The sequence below is a fragment of the Balaenoptera ricei genome, chromosome 2, assembly GCF_028023285.1.
Source record: "Balaenoptera ricei isolate mBalRic1 chromosome 2, mBalRic1.hap2, whole genome shotgun sequence".
Classification (NCBI taxonomy): domain Eukaryota; kingdom Metazoa; phylum Chordata; class Mammalia; order Artiodactyla; family Balaenopteridae; genus Balaenoptera; species Balaenoptera ricei.
Genome location: NC_082640.1, coordinates 72,613,026 through 72,626,879, shown reverse-complemented (window position 1 = coordinate 72,626,879; position 13,854 = coordinate 72,613,026). Strand labels below are relative to the sequence as shown.

The window sequence follows — 13,854 nt, the reverse complement described above, 5'->3', positions numbered from 1 at the left end:
AACAGAGAGGACAAGTAGAACTTGCTACAGAATCCAGAGAGAAAAAGATTTCCATAAAAGGATCAAAAATTTGAATAGTGTTGATTTTCTGAGTAACAACCTGAAAGCTAGAAGATGACTTCACAATTCTTATGAGAAAATGATTTACAATTTAGAATACTATGCCTCAACTATTCATGAAGATATTCAATTCGCAAACTATTTAAGTGTGAGTATATTCTCAAAGAATATATTTTCTACCTGCCCTCTCTCAGAAGTTACTGATGTATGTAGAAATCCAGCAGACACCACCTTAACCAAGTGATCAAGGTCAAAATCTCCAGTAATAAAACACATCAATATCATGAACCACATGATATGATGTACTGAGGGCACATCATTTCTGTGGTATTCTTGCCAAAAGCACATAACCTCAGTCCAATCATGAAAAATAACAGAGAGATATTCAATAAAATAACTGACCAGTATTCATAAAGTGTCCAGTTAAACGTAATATGGGATCCTGAATAGGATCTTGCAAAAGAACAAGGACATTAGCAAAAAACTGATAAAATTTCTAATAAGGTGTTTAGTTTAATTGATAGTATTAAACCAATGTTGATTTCTTGGTTTTGATAATTGTACTGTAGTTATACAAGACATTAGCATTAGGGGAAGCTGGTTGAGACATACGTGAAAACTCTATTACTTATGCAACTTTTCCTTAAGTCTACAACTGCTCCAAAATAAAGTGTCAAAAGAGGAAGAAACACAAAAAAACAGCAGCAGCACTGATTGCTGCAAACAGATAAATTACCGGAAGTTTCAGGGATAAAGAAAGAGGAACAGAAAACAGCCCTGTACACATCCTGAGAGAATCCACCTCCAAAGGATTCTCCTAAGGAGTAGCTACAAAGAAGACTCAAGGAATGAATAAACAATTATAAAAATAGATTTTTTTAAGTTTACTATCGTGATTTTATTCCAATACTTTTCAACCTTTTAAAAATATTGTACTACCTCGTTCCTGGTAAAATTTAATCCTCAAAGTTCCCATTCACCACCAGGTTAATATTCCTTCTACCTACATCCCAGGGATATGTCCCTCTAGTTGGAAAATCACTGTATCTTTTTTGCTTTTTTTTTTTAATTGACATATAATTCACATCATAAAATTTACCTTTTGAAAGTATAAAATTCAGTGGGTTTTAGTATATTCACAGAGTTGTGCAACCATCACCACTATCTAATTTTAGGACATTTTCATCACCCCAAAAAGAAACCTGTGCCCATTAGCAGTCATTTCCCATCTCTCCCTCCCCCTAAACCCCTGACAGCCAATTAATCTACTTTGTGTCTCTATGGATTTACCTACTCTGCACATTTCATATATATGGAATCATACAGTATGTGACCTTTTGTGCCTGGCTTCTTTCACTTAGCATAATGTTTACAAGGTTCACTCATGTTGTAGCTTGTACAACAGTACTTCATTCTCTCTTAGGGCTGAATAATATTAGATTGCATGGACATACCACATTTTGTTCATCCCTTCACCAGTTGACAGACATTTGTTTGTTTCCACTTTTTGGCTACAATGAATAATACTGTTATGAACATTCATGTATAAGTTTTTGTGTGGACATGTTTTATATTCTCTTGGATATAGACCTAGGTGTGGAATTGCTGCAGTATGTGGTAACTCTATGTTTAACTATTTACAGAACTACCTGTTTTCCAAAGTGGCTGTACAATTTTACATTCCCATTAGCAATGTATGAGGGTTCCAATTTCTCTACATCTTCACCAATGCTTGCTATTACCAGTCTTTTTGATTATAGCCATTTAGTGGGCGTGAAGCAGTATTTCACTGTGATTTTAATTTGCATTTCCTTTATGCCCAACGATGAACATTTTTTCATGTGCTTAGTGGCCTATGTCTATCTTCTTTGGAGACATGTCTACTCAGATTCTTGACTCATTTTCTGATTATTTGTCTTTTTTATTGTTGAGTTGTAAGGATCCTTTATATATTCTGTAAACTAGAATCTTATGAGACATATGATTTATAAATATTTCTCCCATTCTGTGAGCTGTATTTTCATTTTCTTGATAATGTCCTTTGAAGCAAAAATGTTTTTAATTTTTTTTTTTAAACAAAGACTACTAGCAGCATTGGGAAGTGCTCTTTCAAAGCTGCTAAGTAGGCACAAACTTCTTGTTTCAGATCAAGTGTCGTGTCTTCAACTTAAGTGTACTCTTCTTTGGTCTTGTTGGTTGTTTCAAGGTTTGTTCCTTGCCTGATCTGAACTTGAGAAGCAGTTTCAAGTGCAAATACAGTCTGTTCTGTTACTCTTCATACCCAACAGCTCAGCACCCCCTCTCCAGCACCACCATAAAAATGTTTTTAATTTTGATGAAGTCTAATTTATCTCTTTTTTCTTTGGTTGCTTGTGCTTTGGGTACCATATCTAAGAAATCATTGCTTAATCCAACCAAGGTCATAAAAATGACAGATGAGCAAAAATTTAATATATACAATATCAAAAGATTATTCAGCCTTAAAAAGGAAGGAAATTCTGACATATGCTACTTAACATGGATAAACGTTGACAACATTATGCTAAGTGAAATAAGCCAGTGACAAAAAGACAGTGTATGATTCCACTTTTACGACATACTTAGAGTATCAAAATCATAGAGAAAGAAAGAATGGTTGTTGCTAGGGGCTGAAGGGAGGGGAGAATAGGGAGTTATTATTTAATGGGTACAGAATTTCAATTTTGTATGATGAAAAGAGTTATGGAGATAAATGGTGGTAATGGTTGTACAACAGTATAAATGTATTTAATACCACTGAACTACACACTTAAAAATGGGTAAGATGGCAAATCTTATGTTATGCAAATTTTACCACAATAAAAATAAAATTAAAAATAAAATTGGGTCTTTGTGCTCAGAAATTCATCTTCTGGTAGAAAAGACAGACACAGTTGTAAGTAGACAATTACAAAACAATGTGATGTGATGGGAACATACATGAGAGAAAACAAACCTGGCAGGACAGCAGGGAATGAAAGGTTTCTCAGGGGCAATGTCTGACCTTTGTCTTAAAGGACAAGTTCACCAAAAAATTTACTCCCACCAAGAAAACAGGAGTAACGGAAAGAACATCCAATTGAAGTTTTCCAATACATAGCTGAATTTGTGAGCTACAACCTCAGGGAGAGATGTGGCTGAGCTACAGATTTACAAGTCCTATACTCTTACCTCTTGGATTTCATCCGGGACAGTTGAGTCCATCAGTCTGAAGAGTAAATTTCGAAGCGGACCTGCCTGTCTCCCAAGAATGCTGGTAGCTACCCCTCCCGCAAGCGCAAGAGCAAGGTGATTTGAAAGCAGCTTCAGGCACAGCTTGAGGAAATTGTGGTGTTCCCTGAAACCAAATAAACTGCTATGAACTTCTGGAATATAAAAGAGCACATGCTATCCAGTTTGGATAACATTTTTTTTCTCTTTAAAATTTTTCTCAAATTATGACTAACAGTAATTTTAAAAACATGATTCATGACATTATGGATAAATTTTTCTAAAGGTTATTATCAGTAAGTACCTAAGTTTAGCTCATTTTTTAGATTATAAAGAAGTTTCATATAATTGAGGGATAAGTTGAATAAGAAAGAATAACTCAAAATTCAAAATGAGTAATAGATGTGTGTGCACATGTGCGCACACACACAAATACACATATATATAACATACCTTGATGAAGGGAAAGGGAGCGGGGGAATCTCACTGTTTATTTTATCACAGTATCTCTCAAGAAATGAACGAAGGTGTGAGAAGGTACTCTCTTCAAGGTCTACACAATAAGGTCGGTGCCAGGCAACAACTTGTCTAGAAGGAAGCATAAGAAAATCATGAAAAAGCCTTAACATGAAACTTTCACACGATCAAAAGCAAAAATTAAACCATTATTAAAGTTGAAAGATGTTAACAAGATATACAGAAGACCTTTCTGATTATAAAGGTGATAAAACCCTTCATTTTAGCAACTGAGGAAAACCAAGAATTGGCTATCTCTAGAATTCTTCAAGAAGAAAATACATAACCACTACTTATTTTGCAAGGTCTGGCTATTCATTCACCTGAAGTCAGAGGGCTGAGCCACATGATCTACTATAGACCCTTCTGGTTCTTAGGGCCTATAAGATGTATAGTTCATATTAAGAAAAATAGTCTGACTCTGTAAAGTGATATACTGAAATCTACTAAAAGAAAACCTCTTGAAAACTCTTGTGAAAATTTTCAAGATCTTGGAAACCAATTTTCTACATATAAGGTGAGAAGTTGCAGATTTAATACTAACAGCAAATTATTTGTATTCAATTTATTATATTTTCGGTTTTGTTTTGGAGGGTAATTACCTATAAATGTTTTAAATTGGTTAGAATGATATAATAAACCCCATCTGAACCAAAGGTCTAGAATACAAATACATTCTAAGTTATTAATTAGCCCATATACATCTGAAAATAGCTGAAATAACCTCAAAATTTCTTAAAATTCAAACTTCAAATATTGGCTAAAAATTACCTACCTGATTATCTAAAAAAGATATGGTTATCACATTAGGAAAAAGCTAAATTTCTGCAAAAACTAACTTCCTTTATTTAAAAGTATGGCCACTGCTTCTTTTCAAAAAAACAACCAGATAAAGGGCATGGAAGCTAATTAACTGTTAAAAAGCAATAAAACCTAGTTCTGATTTTGATTATTTTAATTTAACTTCCTCTTGATATGTGGCCACAATATTTAAGATCAGTATCTGGAGACAGGGAAAGAATTCAAAATGTTTAAAAGACACTTGAATTAAGACAATATCTTAATATACGGTATAACTTCTTACTTATGAAACATATCTAACCTCAACAATTAAAATGAAAGAAATCGAGATGGCACGTCTAGGACAGTAAAAAAATCAATACTAGAAATAGAAGGGTATTTTATGAACAAAGTACAATTATTTCTGCTTTTATTAGTGTTTCTGCTGTTAATAAAACACAGGAAATTTTTTTAAATAAATTTATTTATTTTATTTATTTATTTTTGGCTGCTTTGGGTCTTTGTTGCTGCACGCAGGCTTTCTCTAGTTGCAGCGCACCGGCTTCTCATTGCAGTGGCTTCTCTTGTTGCGGAGCACGGGCTCTAGGCACGCGGGCTTCAGTAGTTGTGGCACGTGGGCTCTAGAGCTCAGGCTCAGTAGTTGTGGCGCACGGGCTTAGTTGCTCCGCGGCATGTGGGATCTTCCCGGACCAGGGCTTGAACCCGTGTCCCCTGCATTGGCAGGCGGATTCTTAACCACTGCGCCACCAGGGAAGCCCTAAAACACAAGAAATTTTAAACGTGAGCACATTTACCTGTCCCTAGGAAGAGCAGTCCATGCCAGACTATGTGATGTTCCAGCGGAGATCTGTTGAATAGCTATGCCATCTAAGCCACTCACTTTCTTTGGTTTAGTAATAGGACCCGTGGAATTTCCTTGCCCACACTGCCCCATTGAGTTATTGCCCCAGGCATAAACTTCATTATCTAAAAACAAAACATAAAGAACAAAAGAAAAGCCAAATTTCAATGTAAAATATTTATGGAAGGTAATATTTAATACTATTTTTTTTTTGTAGGTGATACCTGTTTCATTTATTTAAAACCTAAAATATGCGTTTCAAACATGCCATGTTTTCAGATCCATTAATTTAAAACAGAATTATCAAATTGTCACAATGTGCTAGGCCTTTGGTTAGAGTCAGGGATATGAAGTGGAACAGGGCATGGTCCATATTCTCCAGGAGCTCACAGCTTAGTGTGGAGACAGTCAAGTGCACTAATAATCAGAGTACAGTACGTCCCAGGCTGTTCCAATCAGGCTGGATCCAGGAAAGCTTTCTGTAGGCCATGAGCCCTGAATCGAATTAGTTTTCTTATTCAGTCATTTATTCATCCATCCATCTGCTCATCCATCCATCCAATCATTCATTCACTTATTTTTAATTGCAGTAAAATACATATAACATAAAACTCACATTTTAATCATTTTTAAGTGCACAATTCAGAGACATTAAATCCATTCAGTGCTGTGCAAGCATCACTACTATCCATCTCCAGAAACCTCTCATCATCCCAAACAGAAACCCTGTGCCCATTAAGCAATATCTCCCCATCCCCCCTTCCTCCCAGTGCCTGTTAACCTCTACTCTGCTCTGTCTCTATGAACTTGCCTACTCTAGATACCTCATATAAGTGGAATCACATGATATTTGTTCTCTCATTTCACTCAGCGCAATGTCTTCAAGATTCCCGCACGTTGTAGCGTAGATCAGTATTTCATTCCTTTATAAGGCTGAATAATATTCCACTCTATGGATATACCCCCATTTTATTTATCCATTCGTCTTTTGGTGGAAACTTAAGTTGTTTCCACCCTCTGGTGAATAACACTGCTATGAACATTGGGGTACAATTATCTGTTTGAGCCTCTGTTTTCGGTTCTTTTCGGTATATACCCAGAGTGGAATTGCCAGATCATGTGGTAATTCTATTTGAACTGAACTTGGAAGGCTGAGAATGACTGAGCAGGAGGAAGCAAACACACTCTGTGGATGAATGACAAGGGAGGACACGCTTCTGTGAGGTGACCCACCCATCGCATAATCTCTCACTCCCCCTCCTCTCAAGGACCGTGCTCTGTGCCCTACCATGACGACAACCACCAAATTTGATTCCTGGTTTCCCCAGAAGAGCAACACTATGGTATCCTTTATGATATGCACTCCTTTCCCATCTCCTTCCCCAGTTCCACCCAGCCCAGAACACCTTAGGTCTTTCCTAAGGTGGTTTCCACTGGTTGGTAAGTACTCCTCTGCCTACCTCACTGTGTTGTTTTGAAAGAACTTGAAAAGGAATAGATACATGTATATGTATAACTGAATCACTTTGCTGTATACCTGAAACTAACACAACATTGCAAGTCAACCACCGTCCAATATAAATTAAAAAATTTTAAAATCATAGCCAACTTGGTATGTTAAAGATGGGGGGAGAAAAAGGATGGTATGAACTTGAAAGTGCCTTTAAAACCTAATACTATTTCTTTAAAAACAAATGATCTTACCATGAGAAAGAGCCAAACAATGACTGTCTCCAATAGAAATATCAACTACTCTTGTGGCAGCCAGTTCTTCAATAAGCTTGGGTCTCAGTGCAGTAGCTTCTGAAGAACCACAACCTAGACAAGCGCCACAGCCCCAAGCATAGACCTGAAACAAAGAGAGATACACTACACATAATATCCTGAGATGGTAGGTTAACAACTTACATTGTTTAGAAATAAATATAATCTATTAAATAAGAGTGTGGTTTGATACTAAATAGTAACTTTTTGTTGTTATAGAAACTTTCAATTCAAAGTTGAAATCTTTGAATCTATCTTATATAATCATTAAAAGTTGACTCTATCTTATATAATCATTCAAACCAGAAGTTATTACCCCTCTCATAAAAAAGAAGCACGTGATTTTCAAGGAAGGTTTGTGATTTGCCAGTGGCTATACATCAAATAAGTGAGCATCTTTTGGCTTCAATTCATGGATTCCTGCCACAAAACTCACAGTGAGAAAGATGTAAAAGAGAAGTTTTAAATTTTAAGACAGCAACCAGCATTGTAACAAATGACTAACATAATTAAATACAAAATGATAAATAGTTTTGCGTTAGATCTTTTACAGCAAGGCATTCCAGTCTTTCAAAAATAATTAAATAATATGGTAATTTCAGCTTTGCTACTCATCTGCCATGTGAATGTCAGAAACATTTTTATACCACTGCCTGGCCCATAATAGATTGCTACATGTGAAACAATGAGTGATCAGCTCACTTTTTCACTGTCACTGCTGATGGATGTAAGGAGCAAAATTATTGTCAGTCTATCACCATACCTGGACCCTCTCCATCACCAACAAACAAACAGAGGGAAGTCAAAATATGCATGTAGAAAATCACAAGTTTATAAAGGGATTATACAATTCTAAGTATCCTAAGCCTGAGTAACCCTCTTTCAGAAACACCTAACCACCTAACCCTCTCAGATTATTTTCCATCTGGAAATGTTCTCCTTGCTCTCTCTTTTGATCACCTTCTTGCCTTCTTAGTTCATATCACTGGTTCCAGCAAGATCTATTCTCACTTTCCCCCACTATTCATGATTTTTAGGAAAAGGTTTAAGGGGTGTTTAGTGCTAAAAGCTTTTTTCAAACCATCTTAATACAAAGAACATGGGGTTAACAGTAAGTTTATCTGGCTCACACAGGCCAGGTCAGAAAACCTGGCTCCTTCTCAGATACTCAACTTCTTCAAACAGGAGAAAATATTTCATTTCAGTAGATTAACTTTAAAATGTATTTTTTAACTTCAAAATTTAAATACAATTATCACTTTTTAGTCATCTGGTCCTCTGAAATACTCTAAACCTTTTATGCTCATCCCTTAGTCCTACCTGCCCTGTTGATGTCAAAGCAAGTGAAGACTGACTTCCAGCACAAACTTTGCGAATGAACATTCCTTGTAAAGCTTCAATAACTTTAGGTTTATACACTCTGTTGGTATCACCATGGCCAAGTTTGCCTATAAAAACAAACACATTCAAGTTAAACAATTTACTTGTTTCAAAGAAAGGCTATTCTTTTTCTTAGTATTAATGTTGATAAATATCACTAATCTTTCCATCACTAACCTGACAGATTGTCCACATTTTAGAAAGCTCTAAGTTTCTGATAGCAGAGGATGTTAACAAATGAATGGTTTTATTACAAGAAAGAAACCAATAAACAATAGTTTCCTGAATTTTAATTTCAAGCAATTAAAACCACTTTAAGAGAGATATGGAAAATTAATTTGCTGTCTTCCTCCCCTTTAATGGTCATACTTCTAACTTCAAATTTGCTGATATAATAAACAGGTCCTTATACAAGAATGTGTATGCATATAATTATTTTAAATTTTTTTTAAAAGACTCAATAATTCACCAAATAGAGAACTTGGCAAATCACCAAAGAAGAAAAACAAATGGCCAACAACCTCACTAAGGACGAAATACAGATTAAATACCATTTTCACTAATGAAACTATTTTTTTAATTATCTTAATTTTAATAGCCAGTGTTGTTGAGGGATATGGGGAAATGAGCATTCTCGCATCACTGGTAGGAGTGACTAAAGTAGAAAAAGATTTAGTCATTCACTGTATTGTTTTTAATATTGAAAAAAATTGGAAACCATCTAGATATTCAACAATAACAAATTGTTTTGTAAGTTTTGCTACAATCATATGAAAGAATACTTTGTGCCACTGAAAAGAAAAATGTAGAGTCATGTTTTTTGACATAGAAAGATATTCATAAGATACTGTTAGATTAAAAACAAACAAGTTGTAAGACAGTAACTATGGTATATATAGGTCTGCTTTGGTTTTTTAAAACATCTATGTAGAAATATAGGTACATATTTATATAAATGCATATATATTTATCTCCCAAAATTTTAACAATGCTTAGAGCAAATTTTTCTTAAATTTTTTTAAGAAAAATTTATTTAAATTTAAAAAATTTCTGCTCACCTATATACATTTGAGTTTTTCTACAATAGCCTTGTATAACTGAAAAATTTTTTTAAAAGTCACGGAAAAAAGGCCAAAGCTATCAATAAATAATTTTTTACATACCATTGTCTCCTCCTCCAAAAGACCATACAGTTCTCCCATCTTTAGATAAAGCAATAGTATGTGAACTGCCACAAGAAACCTCTCCTACATTGCTAATGTCTTTTACTAACGTTGGAATGTTACGGCTATTACTGTCACCGTGACCTTGGATAAAACACACAAAACAACAAAGAAATAATGTTAGCTCTTTTTTTTTAGGCCATTACTTCACAGGTAGAATAAACATTACAAGTTATTAACAGAAATGAGGAATTTTTAAAGTGCAATTAAATATGAAAAACAGAATCATTTCTAATATCTTCTCATCTAATCTTCTAGGCTGCTCCCAACATGAGATACCCAGTCCCTTCACTGAATCAGTAGAACATTCTATTATTCTCCTCTCACAGCACTTATCTAATGCTGTCTAGTATCGTTAACGCTGACTTGTTTTCACTACCTCCTAGATAACACACTTCAGGATCACTTTAGAATGATATCTTTCTTATCCCTGAAATCCTATAGTGCCTGCACAAAGTAGTAAATACTTACTAGATTTAATTACATCTTAAATTTCAGCACCAGAATCTAGGTACTCTCTATATAAAATTATCTTCCTCTGAGCTTAAAGCTAACAAAAATAAATGACAGTCTTTGGCCTATTAAATTTAGTCTCACCACTTCTCAGTAACCATCATCACTTCTATTTTTCTGTGAGACTAACTTCAATTTTTAAAAAATCTTACCTAATCTTCCAAAGTCTCCTTCACCCCATGTGTATAATTCACCATCCTCCGTGACAGCAGCACTATGTCTGTATCCAGCTGACACACAAACAACTACCTGTATTGTACACAAAGTGAATTTGATGAACACAAGATACTAAAACATAGAGTTCACATTTGATCCTATACACAGAGACTTCAGAGATACTGATATTCACAACTCATCCAGAAGTGCCATGTACAGTCGTGGAGGTTTTGCCCAGGACAAGGCTGCCTGCATAAAGGATCAAGAAATTGCTGAAATACAGCCTAAGCTCTGTTGGCCAAGCCACAAACTCTGACTTCTACCTAGAGAGGACGACTTTTCTTAATTCACACAGAGAGACTGGAAAGGCTAGCAGCACTCTCTCGCCCACTCCTCCCTGCCCCAAATACATCAATCTAATCACCTGCAACAATACTGTATCACCAATCAACTCTTTACTCAAAGAGTTGGATGGGGCTGAACACTCATGGAACAATGAAAAAATTTTAAATATAACATTAACACAAAACCTCCAGTCCTGGCTAATCAAGAAAAATTCATTACATAATAGGATTAACTCTCAAAAACACATTGACTATTACCAATGAAGAAAGATCTAAGATATAAGCTTATATTAATTAAACTCCTAATAGTATCTCTTTACCCTCAAATAGCTACACAGTTTATGGGCAGAATCAGGGAAATAAGGGTATATGGCAGCATAATTTGGGGATCACTTATACCTTTTTAACACTGATCAAAATCACTAACTGCGGGCTTCCCTGGTGGCGCAGTGGTTGAGCGTCAGCTTGCCAATGCAGGGCACGCGGGTTCGAGCCCTGCTCTGGGAAGATCCCACATGCCGCGGAGCAACTAGATCCGTGAGCCACAACTATTGAGCTCTGCGCGTCTGGAGCCTGTGCTCCGCAACAACAGAGGCCGCGATAGAGAGAGGCCCACGCACCGCGATGAAGAGCGGCCCCCGCTTGCTGCAACTAGAGAAAGCCCTTGCATAGAAACGAAGACCCAACACAGCTAAAAATAAATAAATAATAAAAATAAAGGAATTCCTTTAAAAAAAAAAAATCACTAACTGCTGAAAAAAAGATAAACAGAAAAAATATCCATACTAATAACTCCACATTTTTTAATCTCCAAAAATTAGAACTCACTTTAGAAAATTCAAAATTTAGATTCAATTAAAAATACTGAGCACCTACTACATTTTAGATAATATGCTAAGAACCTCTGAAATTTTTATCTGTAAATTATTTTACTTTTTGGGAATTTTTCCTTCATGATATTCATACTAAGTTATTTTTAACTGGCAATGTTTCCATTATAAAATGGAACATTAAAAGAATATAAATAAGGAATTCCCTGGAGGTTCAGCGGTTAGGACTCAGCGCTTTCATAGCGGTGGCCCGAGTTCACTGGGCCACCGCTATGATCGTGCAAGCTGTGCGGTGCGGCCAAAAAAAAAAAAAAAAAAATATATATATACACACACACACACACACACACACACACACACACACACATACACACACACAGACGTATATATGTGTGTGTATATATATATATATATATATATATATATATATATATATGTAAAGAAAATTTAAAACAATGGGAATTAAGAAAAAAGGTGCTAGAAAAACTTAAAAAATATAACTTTAAAGAGTATTTATCTGAAGTTCCTTAGAGTCCCATATTCAACATCTTATCAAGGACCCCCTGATGTTAAGTGGAATGTTCCAAGGCTCACTGCTTTGAGGCTGATGTCTAAGTTAAACATTGAAAGTTATAATAAAGTAAAATTCATTTGAGAGCCAATTTTGTCAGACAAACTCCCATGAAAGAAGTGTCCCACTTTTAATTTTGGTATAAAATAAAATTTTAACTTTATATAAGAAAACATTCATAGAAAGAAAGCAATCTTAAAACGGAGGAACTCACAAAATTGCATATAATTTTAAGTTAGGAAAATGGCTTCATTTAAGAAAAGGTAAAATAGAAATAAAAAGAGGAAACCTAGGTTCAGTTTCTAATGGTGCCATTTATTTGTGTGTGACCTTGGCCAAGTTACTTAACCACTTTAAATGTCTTATTTAAGTTTTTGTTAAAATGCCACCTACTCCAAGAGAACCCTCTGACCTCATTATCTAATATCACACCCAGCCAAAGTTAGTATCTATTACACTACTCAATTTTTTCTTTACTATTATTTGAAATTATTTTATGTGTTTGCTTACTTATTTATCATCTCTAGCCCACAGATTAAAGCTCCATGAGAGTAAGAATCTTGTCTGTTTTGTTCACTGTTATATGTCTAATGCCTAAAACACTGCCTGGCATTTGGAAGGTACTAAATAAATATTTGTTAAATGGATGATTCTCAGTTTCCTATCTGTGAAATGAAAATAATAACTACTTTAACAAGGCTGTTATAAGAATTAAAATTAAATAATGTATGTGAAAGTGTGTTGTAAACCATCAAGCAGATATACAAAAGATAAGCCAAAGGGTTGGGAGGGTGGGCTACTTCAGAAAGAATACATCAAAATCTGAAAGATATCGTCAATTATAGCAATCACAGTACCAGTGCATCTAATTATTCTTAAATCCAAAAAGAAGGCACATACCTTTCCCTGCAGAGGGCCCTGAATAAGCTTGGGATATTTCTGTGTTGAACTATTTCCATGTCCCAGTTTCCCATAATCACCATCTCCCCAGCTGAAGACTTCTCCTTCTGTAGTGAAAGCTAAAGTATGACCATCAGATCCTTTAGAAGATGAGACCTTTTTAATGGACCTGTGAGGCTCAAATGTTAACTTTTTTAAAGTAGACTGATTATTAGAATCTCCAAGGCCCAGTCTCCCATAGCTGCCTTTACCACAAGCTCTGACAGAGCCATCCGTAGAAATGACAAAAGTGCAGTATTGTCCAGCTTCAATCTATAAGCAAACAAACAGAACCATAGATATAAAATGCTTCTGTGAGAATCAAAGTATAATATTTAAGTTGATTTTACCAAAGAGGCTCAAAGGATATCTTTTAAAGCAGAATATGAATCTCCATAGAGATTAAGAAGTAAACAGAAAATTAAGAAAACTATTAATGGCCTATTCATGTTGACTTTATTGTTGAATTCAAATTAATGTGTATTTTATCTTTTCAGGTTATCTATCCAGTCATGGTTCAATGAAACAACAAAGAAAAATGTTTAGCCTCCTCTTATATAATTGGTGAAGGGCAAGAAGGAAATTTTTCCTGTAATTCCTTAGGGTCCATTATAACAAGAACCATGTAATATATATTCTAAATTCATTTGAGAAAAACATATGTTTTAATGAAAATAATAAAATAGAA

General features: G+C 35.0%; 1 protein-coding gene across 12 annotated transcripts in view; it reads right to left on the bottom strand.

The window, feature by feature from the left end:
• HERC1 (HECT and RLD domain containing E3 ubiquitin protein ligase family member 1) overlaps positions 1–13,854 on the bottom strand; it is a 225,201-nt gene that overhangs the window by 143,330 nt on the left and 68,017 nt on the right. For all 12 annotated transcript variants that reach the window (XM_059913065.1, XM_059913067.1, XM_059913069.1 and 9 more), the window contains exons 5-12: positions 13,128–13,439; positions 10,479–10,575; positions 9,754–9,897; positions 8,531–8,658; positions 7,151–7,295; positions 5,400–5,571; positions 3,742–3,876; positions 3,250–3,415 (exon numbers count right to left, since the gene is read on the bottom strand). In XM_059913065.1, coding sequence (XP_059769048.1) covers positions 3,250–3,415; positions 3,742–3,876; positions 5,400–5,571; positions 7,151–7,295; positions 8,531–8,658; positions 9,754–9,897; positions 10,479–10,575; positions 13,128–13,439 — 1,299 coding nt within the window. The remainder of the gene's footprint in view (positions 1–3,249; positions 3,416–3,741; positions 3,877–5,399; positions 5,572–7,150; positions 7,296–8,530; positions 8,659–9,753; positions 9,898–10,478; positions 10,576–13,127; positions 13,440–13,854) is intronic.